Source organism: Grampus griseus, assembly GCF_964374135.1.
Source record: "Grampus griseus genome assembly, chromosome: 16".
NCBI lineage: Eukaryota > Metazoa > Chordata > Mammalia > Artiodactyla > Delphinidae > Grampus > Grampus griseus.
Genome location: NC_139010.1, coordinates 7,576,485 through 7,591,416, shown reverse-complemented (window position 1 = coordinate 7,591,416; position 14,932 = coordinate 7,576,485). Strand labels below are relative to the sequence as shown.

Below are 14,932 nucleotides of genomic sequence, written 5' to 3'. Positions count from 1 at the left end.
TGTTCTCATTTAGAGTAGTCCTTGTGTGTTTTGCAGTTTCTCCCCTTCCCTTCCACTCCCCTCCTAATAGCATACGCACTTAGACACAAATGCACAATAAGATATTACCCACGGGCACACACACACTGAGGTAATGCCTGAGCCCATGTTAAATCTCTAGACAAATTAATGGGCAACTTTTAATGATAGGATGCTTAACTTTATGCAAGTATTTACGTAAGATTATTTAAATAAGACTTCCCTTATTGCATTTAACTGTTCCTTGGCTGGCAGAGTTATTTAACAAATGCTTGTACAAAGAAACTCATGGTCAGAGTATTAAAAGCCATTGTGTTATTGAAGGTTTGTATAAAATGACTGTCATTATTCAGAGTGTGAAAGGCAGTTCTTCATCTTTCTCAGGTTTAAAGCATCTTCCCTAGATAAGTAGAGATCTTAGCTAATTCTGGTTAATCACTATGGCAACTGTGGAGAATTCAGGAAAACCTGCCAGTAAAGATTTAGAGCAAGATTCTATATTATTGAATCTATATAGAGTGTACTTATATGTTGTAAATTCTGGGAGAAACTTAACACAGTCGACCCTCGGTCAACACAGGAGTTGGGAGTACCGACCCTCTGCGCAGTGGGAAATCCACATGTAACTTTACAGTCACCGTAATTCAAGGTTCCTCATCTGTATCTGTGGATTCAACCACCCGAGGATCATGTAGCACTGTAGTACGTCTTTAGTGAAAAAAAATCCACGTATAAGTGGACCTGCACAGTTCAAACCCCTGTTGTTCAATGGTCAGCTGTCTGAAAGAAATGTTGTTTAGTGTTGAAAGTGAGGTAAAAATATTGGGGGGATAGGTTTCCTAGAACTTTTCAAAGTGTTGTCTTTAAGCACAGTAACAATCAGATTTCGTTGTTAACCTATTTCATCAATCCTAAGAACAGGTCTTTCTTCCCACCACATTTTAACCTCAAAAACCATGATAATATCTTAAAATTGATGGTGTGTTACAGTGTCTGTCAGCCAGATGGCAGTGTGTTAGTTATAGTTATGTGAAAACTTGTGTTAACACCTTCTGGTAAGAGTTACGAAAGCTCTAGCATCAGGTAATAGCAGTTGTTATCTTTCTGTTTTAAATATGTGCAGGGAAGAGATTTGCTTACAATCTGTTGAGAGAAGTAAGATAGACAGGAAACTGTACTATTGCAGGGCTCTTAGCTTGGTGCAGCCCAGTAACATTTACAGATGAGCCGTTTGTAGGAGCATTAAGGTAGCTCCTGATAACTGTATTAAAAGTTTGAGTCCATCTGGTTTCCACATTAATACATGTCACTTCCTTTGCCTTTCAATATCTGTTGAACTGTGTGGTTTTAGAAATCAAGGATTATCATTGCATAAAATCTCCTGGCCGTGAAGGTGAAAAACTGTGAATTCCCAGGAAAAGACTACAGGGAAGTTTAAACTCTTATTATTTTTCTCCCCACTTCTTAATTTTCCTGCCGCCACTCAGTGCTGTGTGGGTCCAAGGTCACTATTAGGGAAAACAGAGTAGTTCAGACCAGGGGAAAACAGCATTTTATGAGGTACCTTGCTCAAGTTCACTTAATATTTCTAACTTTTTCAGCCCATGGTAAGGTAATAAGTGATGGAGACTTCTTTAAAACACTGGTCATACAGTGGTTAGCATGAAAGTACATCATTCAGATTAACCTAGGTACTGGAGTATGGGGGAGAACATGTGTGGCAGCATGGTAAATAAAAACTAAAGAGCTGGGAAGATACTTCTCCTTCTTGAGGAAATCGCTCCTGCCAGTGTATCTGTCTGAGAATGACGATGCAAAAACAGCGAAATAAGATTTTACTTTGTAGCATTTTTGTCACCTGTACTCCTTGTTCTTGGTCATACAGTCAAGGGTAAAATGGTCCATGTTTACATCTGAAGAATGTTTCTCCTTTTCAGAAACTCATTCTGAAGCAAGCCCTTATTGTCGTACTGCACTGGTGTTTTAATCACAATTTTAGCATTCGACTGTATGCCTTAGTTGCTCTTAAGAAAATCTGGAGCATGTGTAAGACGTTGCACGTTGAAGAACTTGATGCTTTGACTTCCGTTATTGAATCCAGTCTGAATCAAGTGGAAAACATGCATGGAGCAGGGTAAGCAGGCCTTGTCCCCTTCCCCTCGGTCCAGCACTGTGTGCAGAGAGGGCAGAGAGGGTGCCCAGCTTTCAGCAGCTCCTGTTTACCCATCACGCTGCAGTGCACAGAGCTCGGATTAGGCAGCATTTAAGCAGCTCACTATTTGATGTGCAGTTTAATTACAGTTCTAAGTGCTGTCCATTGACCTCTTTTCTTTTTCTCTTTTTTGCTCTTTAATCCTTGATCTTTAATTTAGGGACCTCTAGACGTTTCTCTTCAGCGTAGCCAAATGTTTTCATCCTCTGTTGTCAAAGAACTGCTGAGAAGTAGCATGACCGGACTCTAAAGCCATGCTCATAACCCCTCAGATGTCCGGGTTAAAGCTGGAAGCTCTTGCCTTTTTCTTTTCTAAGAGAATTTCTCTATCCCCCAAACAAAATCCTAGTCAGATGCTCAGTATCAAACAGATACAGCACTGCTGCTGTGATGGAGTAGGTCGGGGTGCACGACTCAATAGCAAAACCCAGGGGGATGGGAGCTCGGACACACACTGGGGTGCTGTCCTTTGAAGAGACCCTGGAAAGCCAAGGGGCAGAGAAGACAGGTGCATAAGGAGGGGCCAGTCTCTCATCTCAGGTCTCCTCTCCTCACCCCGCTGATGTTGAGGCCCAGCCGGCAGTGACAGGAGGGGCTGGGAACTCAGGGGTGACGGAGGTACGTTGGCCAGAGCAGGAGAATGATCTCACCGGGAGGGCATCTTGAAATTGCTGCTCAGCTTTTGGGTTGTCGGTCATGAATTTAAACTGAAACCTGCCGGTGGCCATGTTTTGTCACTTTTATTCCTCCCTCTTTTGCCTTCTAAAACTTGACACATTTTTGGGTTTTGTTGTTGTGAGCATGTACCTAAGTATTTAAAACCTCTTACTTTCACCTGGCTTAACAAAGTTGGTACAGTTTGGCTGCGTGTCGTGGATCTTCAGGGTAGAAAACGTGACTCACGTGGACTTCCCTGGCAGCCCCGAGGTTAAGACTCCGCGCTTCCACTGCAGTGGGCAATCCCTGGTCGGGGAACTGAGATCCCACATGCTGCGCGGCACAGCCAGAAACAAAAAAGGAACTTATGTAACGATTTTCCCTCCTGAAAAAAAAAAAAAAAGCATTTATGGCCAGAGAGAGACATAAGGATCCCAGCCTAGATTTCTTACATGGTTCCCTTTTAGAATTCTTTTTGCCCAAGCAAGGGAGTTGTACCTGCGGCAGCTGTTCCTGTGAGATTTTCCCATAGTGGTCTGTTGACTGACGACTGTCTCCTCGATGGAGTGGAGACCTGAGTTTCATTCTTGTTGAGTCATTGTTTGACGCAGGACTGTGGGAGTTATTTAATTTCTTTGTCTGTCTTTGAGTTTCACTTCAAAACGTCAGATTTAGGGTCAGCTTTTAAGGACGCTGATCTTGGAGATAGGGGTTATTAATCTTGGGATAAAATTCACAAGATTTTCCATGCATTCTAAATTCTGCAGTGCCTCTTTAAGAGAGCTACTTGGCTTGCCCCCTTACCGGAGTGGGTTCACTAGTCTGTACCTCACATGTATCTTTAACACTTAGGAACGCGAAGAAGAATTGGCAACGGATCCAGGAGCATTTCTTTTTTGCAGCGTTCCACCCACTTAAGGACTACTGTCTGGAGGTGAGCAGAGGGTCTCATTTGCGAACGACTCTCTTCCGTATCTTTAGTCCCCGTGCTTCCTTTCTGCCGCGGTTGTGGAAGGTGTACTGAGGTTAACTGTCCTTACAGCACCGCCTTCATGGTCGTAAAGTGCTCCGTGTAATTTTGTCACGGCTGCTTGCACTTCACTCTTCAGCAGTGAAAACTGGCTAGTCATTTTCACTTTCTGTTTCTCAGGCAGTGTCTGGCTTGTAAACACTGGAAGGGGGAATATTTAACTCTGAACAGAAATCTGTTCTGACATTAAAAGGAAATGAGTGAGAACATTTGTGCAGGTGAGATCTGTTGTAACGAACGAAGCCCACTGTTATGAAAGAGCGAGAGGATCTACTCTTTTGTTAAGTGCCTGTTTTAGGTTCTGGATGGCTGGAATTGTATAGCAGATGACCCACCATCTCAGTGATCCTAACAGAATGTGCTTATATAATTCCTTTAAACTTATTACAGTTAGCATGTGAATTAATATACAGATTATTAAAATTGGTACATATATTACTTTCTCCCTTTTTCGACTACAGTTACAGCCTTGGAATTTAAAACGTGATCTAGGAATCTGGAAGTATCAGAAACTTCAGCTACCATGCATAAGCAGTTTTTTGTTGTTGTTGGGTTGTGTGTGTGTGTGTGTGGATTACTAATAAGCTGGCCTTTAAAAAAAAATACAGATCTATATGTTGTGAGATAGTCATCATAAAACATTATTGTGTACTTTGTTGCTTCATTGCAAAAATTATTTAGGATTTTTCAAATATTTTAACGTGCTCTGTTCTGTGTCCTTTAGCGCCCAGAATGCTTTGTTTGACATCTTTCTGAAGGACTCTTAATAACTCTCTAGTGCTAAGTCAGCCTTTTCTATTCAGTTCTCCAGCAGGAGTAAGTCCCTTGCTTCCACTTTTCCTTCATCCTGACTTTGACTGCCTCACCCTCATATGTTTTATATATTTTATTCTCTATTAATTATACGAACCATAACTGTACATATCAAAGTAATGGCACACAAGAACTCTGTTTCTCCGTACATTTGGAGCTATACTTGGCACGTACTTAATAAACAGTTGCATTCATCATGCCAGTTTCCATTTGCACAAACATTGCTAATAAAGAGAAAACCATATTCATTCTAAAAGCTTTTATGAAGACTTGGACACTGTTATAAGTTTATTACTTTATTTTTAAATTGCCTGCTGTGCTTCTGACTCCTGTGCCTTTTCACATTTGAGGGTTATCTGGATCTCAGTTTTCTTGTCATAGGTAAGAAAAGGGGAGGATTGTCATGTAGTGACTGAATAACTGCTGTTCACAGTGGTGTCACCCTGTGCAGTTTACAAATCACTTTCATGTGCTCTTTTTACCTGATTTTACCCTCATTTTACCAGTGAGGAAGTTGAAGCTGAGAGAGGCTAATGGCTTGTCCAACGTCACACAGCTAAGGTACAGTCGAGGCAAAATCTAGACTCTAAATTTGTATACTGGCAGCGAGAGTGAAGATCGGGCATCACAGGAGCTTGAATCTGATCGCTTATGGAGGTGTCTGGTTGTCAATAAATAGCATTTGTCCAAATGTTGTCCAACATTAATGCTGATTAATTCCAAAACACTTCTTGCTTGTATTAAGAGCATGGTGTATACTATGTTACATACAGTTAGAAATACTGGAGTGGAAGATCTGCCCGCTCTCAAGGATTTCCTAAATTAATCCCTTGATTTGTTAGAGAAGATAAGAAGTATAGCTAGACAGTTGCTACAAGATATAAATGAAAGTATGTCATTTGATCAGATGTGATAGTTTGGGAGAACACATCAGTAATAATAATTAAGTTGTACTTTAAACATGTTATCATGTATTTCTTTGTTATTTTTAAGGGAAGAAAATTTAGATGTTTACAATTCTCCTTTCAGACCATATTTTATATCCTTCCACGCCTTTCTGGCCTTGTTGAGGACGAATGGATTGCCATTGGTAAATTCACCAGGTTCACTGACATTCCTTTAGATGCAAGATTTCAGTGGTACCTTTCTCCAGCTCAACTTTGTGAACTAAAACCAGGTGACTGGTCCCAGCAGGACATAGGTAAGAAAAACTTCTGTTTTACTTGTTCTGCCTGTTGCCTCGGTCAGGCTCATTGATTCACGTTACTTAGAATAGGTGCTTGATAGTACCATTTTTCATTGATGTGGTGAACTCTGCTCCACTTAGAGAAAAGACAGAAGGCGTGGTGTCACTCTGACTAGTACTTTCAGTTGACGTTGGCTTTGCTCTTAATAGCCAAAGAGAGCTTAATCTGCTTTACTATATAAAGCTAAAGGCTTCTGTCTTCTTTGAAGTATTGATAATTAATATTCATTGCTCTTCTACTATATATTTCTGAAAAAATATAGATATAAAAAAGGGCCAAATTAAGAAATCTCTTTTCTTGTCCTATTTGGGAGTGGAGCAGAGCTCTGCATTCCCTGCTCGGTCTGGCCGAACGTCACTCATCTCTTACCCCTCTTTTCCCTATGGCTCCAGCCCTCCTTTCACGTGCCCCCGCCCCCATCCTTCCCTGCAGCTTTCTCAAGGACCCCCCCTTTTCCCTCTGTTACTTCCCGTCCTCCTCCTTCCCTTCACAGTCCAGCTGCCCCAAAAAACCGGGGACCAAGTCTCCCGCCCATTTTTAAAATCACAACTAACCTTAAGAGCTGTGTAGTAGCGATCTGCATTCTCAGCTTTTCTGTCACTCACATTTTGTCCTTCTGGCTTCCCCAGCCCATAAGCATCATGGAAACTTCTTTCAGAAAAGCAGAAATTGTCTTTGTCTACTTCTTTACAAAATCTAAACAGATGCTCTTTTCTTACCATACCTGACCCTATGTAGCATTTATTTGCTCATTTCTTGCTCTCCTGATTTTTCTCCTCAGTCTGACTTTTCTCTCTCTCCTTTGAGTTCCCCTCCCTCATCCCTTATATTTATAGTTCTCTCAAATTTCAGTGTTTTCAGGAATCCCTTGGACATCATGTTGAAAGTGCAGATTCTTGGGTCCCACCCTTAGATTTTTGCCTGGAGGAGAGTTCTAGGAAAGTGCATTTTTTAAATCAAATACTCTAGGTGGTTCATTTTAAGACTTATCACCTTAAATTTATTTACTCGGTCAACAAAGATTTACTTATTGCCCCCTCTGTGCCGAACAAAAGACAAAGGCCCTGCCCTCAGGGCGCTTACATTCCTCCAGGGGGACAACGCTAAACATACAGATAAGATGTCAGGTGGTATGGAGAAAAGAAAGCAGAGTAAGGAGTGTGAGGGAGGATTAAAAAGACCTTTTTAAGGAGTTGACATCGAGCAGAGGACAGCAAGTCAGGCAAAGCCTGGGGAAGAGCAAATGTGGATTTGGGGGCAAAAGACAGTGACGGGAGCCTTCTCAGGGCGGAGGGGCCCGCCTGACCGGGAGGGGAGGAGAGGGGAGCCGCACATCTGCACATCTTGTCTGACTTCTGCCATGGCGTGAGTGGGGCAGAGAAGTGGGGAGTTACTGGATGGGGAGAAGGCTACAGAGGTCTTTGTTTGTTTTGTTTGTTTTTGGTAAAGAGGGGGATATTGCAACAGGGTTTCTCTGCTGAGACGTGAATGCTAAATGCTTTCATTGGCCTGGTTTTCTTCTCATTCTGTTTGCTCTCCCTGCACGTTTTTATTAATTTCCACAACTGGAAACCACCACCTATGTAACTGCAACTTTCAGATCCTTATCTCTGGCCAGCCTCCTTCCTGAGCCTTCTAGACGCTTTCACTAGCTCATCTATAAGCTCTTTAAACTCAGTATCCAAATCCACGTTACCTTTCTGCCCAGACGCGCGCCTCTTCTAATCCCCTTCCTGTTAGTGGTCTCACAGGAGTCATTCTTCTGCGGTCCCTCTAGCCACATCCGTCCGTTATCAGATCTTGGCGATTCTGCCCTTCCTCTTCAGCCCCTCTTGCAGAGACTGTTTTTGTCTTTTTTGGGCTAGTGTGAAAGCCTCTCGGTGGTTTTCCCTCCCCACTTATCCTCCACATTCGTTTTTAAGAGGGGTTTTTTCTGCAACACAAAACCAGTACTGTTACCCCCTTTCTTAAAACCCTGTACTGCCTCCTGTCTGTAGAAGAAATTCTTTATCATTTTCTACACAAAGCCCTAACGGCCTGGTCTGAGTCACGTCCCTCCCTCCACTGCAGGCTGTGAGCGATGCCTGAGTCCGTGTCCTTCCGCGTCTGCTCGTGCGCAACGTGTCCACAGTCTGCCCCGCCCTTCCCACGCGCTCTCCGTTGCAGACTTTTACACTCCCTTCCCTGAGCCCTCCTGCATCTTGCTTTTTTTGCCCCTCCCTCCCCCAGACATTAGCAACTCCTGTCTGTGTGGGCACACCCTCAGTATAGTACCGCGTCGGTCGTGGTTCCATGCGTGTCTCTTCCCTCCCCAGTAACCTAAGTGCCCCCGTTTGCTCAGTCAGGTCTGGAGTGGGAAGGAGAGCCTGGAAGGAGAGTCTCAGTCCTGAACTAGAGATCACAACGCACATTAGACAGCTCAGTAACATCCGTGTACTCCGTGTACTCATCGCGGTAGCCAAGAGATAACTGCTCCAAAGAACAGTCCTCGTTTTTAGAAAAGGTCCCCCAAGTACTGGGAAGATAATTTAAGATAAAGCCTGTTTGTTGTTTTCCGGCATACAATATTTCTACAGAAAATTCCAATCTAATAACACCATTGTTTGTAAGATACGCCATTACTTTATGTAACTCTAAGGAAAAAATGCTGCCAAACCCATGGTACCCTTATGGATTCTAAGATGCTTCCCAATTTGGGGTATGCCAAAATGGAAGAGATGTGCAGCTTTGATTTTCATGAAATATTGTCGTATTTTGGTTAGCAGGGTAGAATTTGAACATTTTAAACTGTTACCGAAAATGACAGTTGTATCTGAATCCAAGTAAAGTTCTTTAGTCAATGAATCTCATTCTAAACTATCATTTTAAGCTCTTAAAAAAGTATATATGCATGTAAATCAATAGAGAGGGAGATTTATATTTTCTTTTTCTTTCCCAGGTTCTAACTCAGGCGAAGCAGATAACGAGTCAGAGTGGAGTGATGTTCAGAAGAAGATTATCCCATGGAGAAACAATGTTCCCGACTTAGACCTGGAGCTGGTATTTCAGGATCGTGCGGCCAAACTTGGGAAGTCACTCAGCAGACTGATTGTAGTGGCCTCACTCGTTGACAAACCAACCAATTTAGGAGGTAAAGTTAGAGTTTCCAGTGGGCTTGCTTAACATCTTCTGATCCCGAAAATTTGTAATTGACCCAGTGCCATTTGTGGCCTCTCTTCCACATTTCCCCCTCTCCGGGAGCTTCAGAGGAATGCCTGGGACCTAGTGAACTTGGCCTTAGACTGGCGGCAGTAACCCCGGCTTGTCCTGTGCAGGGCTGTGCCGGACCTGTGAGGTGTTCGGGGCCTCGGCGCTCGTGGTTGGCAGCCTTCAGTGCATCAGAGACAAGCAGTTTCAGCACCTCAGCGTTTCAGCGGAACAGTGGCTTCCTTTAGTGGAGGTGGGCGCAAAGCGATGTATTATTAAAATTTTCATTTGCTAGACTCTTTTGTAGTACTCTGTCTTCACGTTATCAGCCCTTTTGCAGTAGTCCAGCCTTTGACAGCTTAAAAATAATACTGAAAAGTAAACTACAGCCCACTCTGTTCTCCTGTTTTTATTATCTTTCACACTGTTGTATTTTTAGAAATCAATAATGTAGAATTCTTTTCAGTAAAATGTGTCCTGTTACAAGTCACTCTCGTTTGATAAATTTATGAGATGTTGGGAGCGTTCTTTTTTATAGTGTATAATTCTGTCCTTTTCCTTTTAAGAAATTTCAGTTTCATGAAAGTGTTTTTTTCTTTAACTGATTTTACCCCCAGGAGGGCTGTAAGTGAATGATTTAATATTCTGCTCTTTGTAAACAAATATTAAGGTAAAACCACCTCAGCTGATCGATTATCTGCAACAGAAAAAAGCAGAAGGTTACACCATCGTGGGTGTGGAACAGACTGTGAAAAGTTTAGACCTAACCCAGTACTGCTTCCCTGAGAAGTCTCTACTCTTGTTGGGGTAAGAACACTGTCTTGAGAGTCTGTCTAGAAAACGTTTCAGAAGGTTTACAGTTTTACCTGGACTCTTGATCATACATCTGTATCTGGCTTTTGACTTGCAAGGTTTATGGAAAGCCCCCCTAAGTTCTCGTTTTATTTCACCCGTTTGGGATGGTCAGGTGAACACAGAATTGACCCATAAACCTTCTTGTTACACTCTTCTTTATTTTCCTGGTACCATAGACTTGTGTCATTGTGTTAACCTGTCTCTTCCAGTAACATCCAGGATATCTGAGAAAAAAATTGTTTATTATAAGAAAACTAACCTTTCTTCTTCTCCCATTTTTCTGAATCAGAAATGAACGGGAAGGAATTCCAGCAAATCTGATCCAGCAACTGGACGTGTGTGTGGAAATTCCTCAACAGGGCATCATCCGCTCCCTCAACGTCCACGTGAGTGGAGCGCTGCTCATCTGGGAATACACCAGGCAGCAGCTGATGAAGCAGGGGGACCCCGGGTCCTGAAGCTTGTGCCTTGTCTGAGACGAGTTATCAAGTTATCTATCAGTGCTGTTGAAACATTGTTTTAGAACTATTTGGACTGATGAGATAGATTCTGAAATCTGTTGGGATAATTTGCATTTCTTTATTTGCAGTTTAATGCCAAAACTTTGTCATGTGCCTTAACTATATTGCTGTATGTTGTCCCCTTTAATAAACCTTTTTTAAAGATAAGTTGTATTGCTTCTTTAATAAAATATTTTAAGCAATTGTGAAAATAAAACGTATTTTAAAAAGATCATTTCTTTCCTAGAAACTAGCATTGTCAGAAATGTGGATCATGGTAGGAGGAAGGCAGAATTAGGGCAGCTCTGATTATTTGTGAATACCACACCCCTGTCAAGAGCGAGCGCGGGGGGGGGGGGGGGGGGAGCAAAGCTTCAGCATGAGGAGGAGCCATTAGCCTCTTTCTGCTGATTTGTAGCTACTTCTGCGCAGGGAGGAAACATGCTTGGCAAGGTGCCAAACTAGCTTCCCTGTGAAGTTCGTAACATTTTTAAAGCCATAAACTAGGCCATAATCGTTCATATGAAGTTTTTAGGAAATTTTCATATGCATCTTCGCTCAGGGTTCAAATAGCGATTGATTAGAAATAGTCTACCTTCTGACGGTTGTCAACGTGGACCCAAAGGAGGTGACACCCTTGCACATCGTTACCAGTAGTGAGAATGGAACCCACGAGGGTTGATGTGCTGTTTCTCTTCTTCTGAGGGTTTTTTGTTTGATATTAGGATTACTTTATTATTTAATGGTAACTGTCACCATCCAGCAATGCACTTCAATCATGTCTGGGTCCTTTTTTAATAATAATTAAGTTTCAGAGTTCGTTACCTGTTACGTACTTTTTTCTTCTGTAGCTTTATTTTTTAATTTATATTTTTACTCTACAATATCACTTATATGTAGAATCTAAAAAATAATACAAATGGATCTATATGCAAAACCGAAACAGACTCACAGATACAGAGGGCTTCCCTGGTGGCGCAGTGGTTGAGACTCCGCCTGCCGGTGCGGGGGACGCGGGTTCATGCCCCGGTCTAGGGGGATCCCACGTGCCGCGGAGCGGCTGGACCTGTGGGCCATGGCTGCTGAGCCTGCGCGTCTGGAGCCTGTGCTCCGCAACAGGAGAGGCCACAACAGTGAGAGGCCCGCGTACCGGGAAAAAAAAAAAAAAAAAAACCTAGTGGTTACCAAAGGGGAGAAGGAAGGGAGGAGGGCAAAGTTAGGGGTATGAGATGAACAGATACAAGCTACTATATATAAAATAGATAAGCAACAAGGATATACTGTATAGCACAGTGAACTATACCCAGTATCTTGAAATAACCTATAATGGAATATAATCTGTAAAAACACTGAATCACTATGCTGTACACCTGCAACTAACAATATTGTAAATGAACTATACTTCAATTTAAAAAAAAAGAGAAAATGAATACAAAGAACTTGCATTTAAATAAAATAGCCAAGACTATACAAACATGTAGAGGAAGAAATGTAGAGAATAATTAGAATTAGGTGGGGTTTTCCACCCATTATATCATAAAGCAAATTTTGCACTCACATTCTTCATTCCACTTTGGAGGCTCAAGTCAGAATTAAAATAGAGTCAATTTGTTGCTGGTCATTTTACATTAGCTCTTTGTTGTTACTGTAAGAATAATACATTCTCATGAGGAAAAAATTAAAAGTCTGGTGAAGGATGGAGAGGGGACAGTAAAAGTGGATGCCACATAAATCCAGGGTAGAATATTCAGTGGTGGGATTGAATAGAATTATATCATTTGGAAGCCCCAGAACAACATTTCTCCTCCTACTTCTCTATACTTCAGGTACAGTAATCCACCCCCATCACCTGGGACAGAGACGGAAATAGGAACAAAGTGATAAGGTGACTTTCTCACAGTCTCACACATCAGTTGGCTTCAAAAATCAGACCAGTGTAATAATTTGTCTGATTTGTAATAATAATTTATTATTATATATTTATATATATTATATTATATATAATATATATAATATATAATATATATTATATATATTATATATAATACATATATAATATATAATATATAATACATATATAATATATATTTTATATATATAAAAATATAATAATATATATTATATATTATTATAAATAAAAATATTTATTATTTATTGTAATAAATATATATTTTTTATTATTTTATTTATTTTATTATTTTATATTTTTTATTTATTTAATTTTATTTATTTATTTTATTATTTTTTATTATTATATATTATAAATAAAAATATTATTGTAATAAATATTTTTTATATTTATTTTTTATATATATTTTTGTTTTTTATATATTTTTTATATTTATTTTTATATATAAAATATATATATAATATATATAATATTATATATAAAATATATATATAATAATATATATTATTATATATTATAAATAAAAATATTTATTATTTATTGTAATAAAATCAGACAAATTTGTAATAATTTGTCTGATTTGTAATAATTTGTCTGATTTCCAGACAAAAGGATGTGAACATCCTCGGTTCGGCACCGAAAGCCTTGGCCCTCCTGAAGTCACTCATCACAAATTCCAGACATAACCTGCTGGAATTTGTCAGTGAGAATGCAGGTTGCAGCAAGGGCCAAGCTAGTCAACGCGGATGCCAAGTTCACTGTCGTTCATTGTTTCTGCATTCCAGGCACTCTGCTAAGCACTTTACGTGCATTTTCTCATGTAATCCCCAAGGACCTACTCGATGAATCTGGGAAAGGAAATTCAGACTGGGAGGCTCAGCAGTTTCTGGGCTCTTACTTTTCCAGGGAGAGTTCTCAAGTTGTAAGATTACCATTTGGGGGCTTGCCGCGGAACATTCTGGATTGTTTCCACTTTTCCAGTGAAAACGATGCTGCAGTGAAGACGCGCAGACGTGGTCTTGCTCGCTCCGCTGCTTTGAATCATACTGTTGAGTCGTATTTCTGGGGTTCCATACAGGCACTCCCGACTCAGACTAGTGACAGAGCGGCCACCAAGCTCCAGCAAGACCCAGACGGAGAATTCCGCGCGGCGGGGCGGTGCCTCCTCCCGGGAGGCGTGTCTGTAGCTTTATTAAAATAATTTTTGTTTTGCAGGAGAGCTGCAAAGATAGTGCACCGTTTCCATATGCCCTTCACCCAGATGCCTCTAATAGGATCCTACATAACCATGGACATTTATCAAAACTAAGAGGTTACCGTTGATAATGGTGCTGTTCACTAAGCAGACTACAATCCTGATCTATATCCAGATTTCCCATCTCCCACTAATAACACTTTTTCTGTTCCAGGAGCACTGACTTTGGCATCCAGGATGCTGCTCCTTTATTACTTGGAATTCCTCTGTAAGGAAGTCTTGTCCTTTCGTCAGTCATCTGTTTATGGCAGGGCGGATGGTTGGCTCTTGTGTCCTTTGGCATGCCCTTTTTTTTTTTTTTTTTAAGTACTTTCTTACATTCTTATATACACAATGCTCCAGGCTCATCTTTACTCTCTCTATACCAGTTCTAGAGTCAGACATTTCACCAAGGATCATTGGTTCCATTTACTGGTGAATACTATTAGAAATTGAGATCTGGGTGCTGGGTGTGCTCGTTGCTCCCGGACTTGTCACTGCAGGCCCTCTCAGTGGACAGAGCTAGGGGACCTGGGTGTCCACCAGCCCATGTGTGTACAAGTACTACGTCCAGATATGTTCACATAAACAGGAATTCTTCCCGCTGTCTCTGACACCAATCCAACACCACAGGGTTCATTCTAACATGCACCTCTTATTTTTAACTGCTTTTTCTAACACAAACCTGGTTCTCATGACTGTAGTTTCAGAATTGCTGCACCACATCCCTGTGAAATTTAGCGATGTGCGTAGTTCTTTTTGTCTTCAGTCTTACAGAATCCAGTCAGAACTCCCATTTTTCAAAGTTATTGTGGGTCAGCCCCTTTCTTATCCATCCCTTTCAGTAAATTTGTCATATATTTATAATACTTAGATTCATTTATCATTCTTCGTTCCAAACTAGAATTCCTCCAAAATCCTGGTTGATTTCATTTTTATTTACTTATTTTGAGATGGATGGGACTAATATTTTCTTTTTTTCTTTAGGCTGTGTGGGCTCTTCGTTCCTGCAGACGCACGGGCTTCTCTAGTTGCGGCCCAAAGGCTCTAGAGCGCGTGGGCTCAGTAGTTGTGGCATGCGGGCTTTGCTGCAGTACGTGGGATCTTAGTTCCCCGACCAGGGATCGAACCCGGGCCCCCTGCATTGGGAGTGCAGTCTTAACCACTGGACCACCAGGGAAGTCCCCCTGGTTGATTTGGTTTTAATGTGCACACAAGGTCACTCTCTACCGTGTACAGTCCTGTGGGTTTTCACAAGTGCATACACGGAT

The 14,932-nt window shown here is 41.2% G+C and overlaps 1 protein-coding gene across 1 annotated transcript in view; it reads left to right on the top strand.

The window, feature by feature from the left end:
• The window catches only part of TARBP1 (tRNA guanosine 2 -O-methyltransferase TARBP1), a gene marked incomplete at its 5' end in the record, with an annotated part of 59,548 nt that extends 48,862 nt beyond the window's left edge, over positions 1–10,686 (top strand). Inside the window, 7 exons of the mRNA XM_082673843.1 lie at positions 1,956–2,152; positions 3,740–3,821; positions 5,760–5,931; positions 8,916–9,107; positions 9,292–9,416; positions 9,834–9,970; positions 10,308–10,686. Of these exons, the coding sequence (XP_082529969.1) occupies positions 1,956–2,152; positions 3,740–3,821; positions 5,760–5,931; positions 8,916–9,107; positions 9,292–9,416; positions 9,834–9,970; positions 10,308–10,476 (1,074 nt within the window). The 3' untranslated portion in view covers positions 10,477–10,686. The remainder of the gene's footprint in view (positions 1–1,955; positions 2,153–3,739; positions 3,822–5,759; positions 5,932–8,915; positions 9,108–9,291; positions 9,417–9,833; positions 9,971–10,307) is intronic.
• Between the last annotated feature and the right edge of the window lie 4,246 nt (positions 10,687–14,932).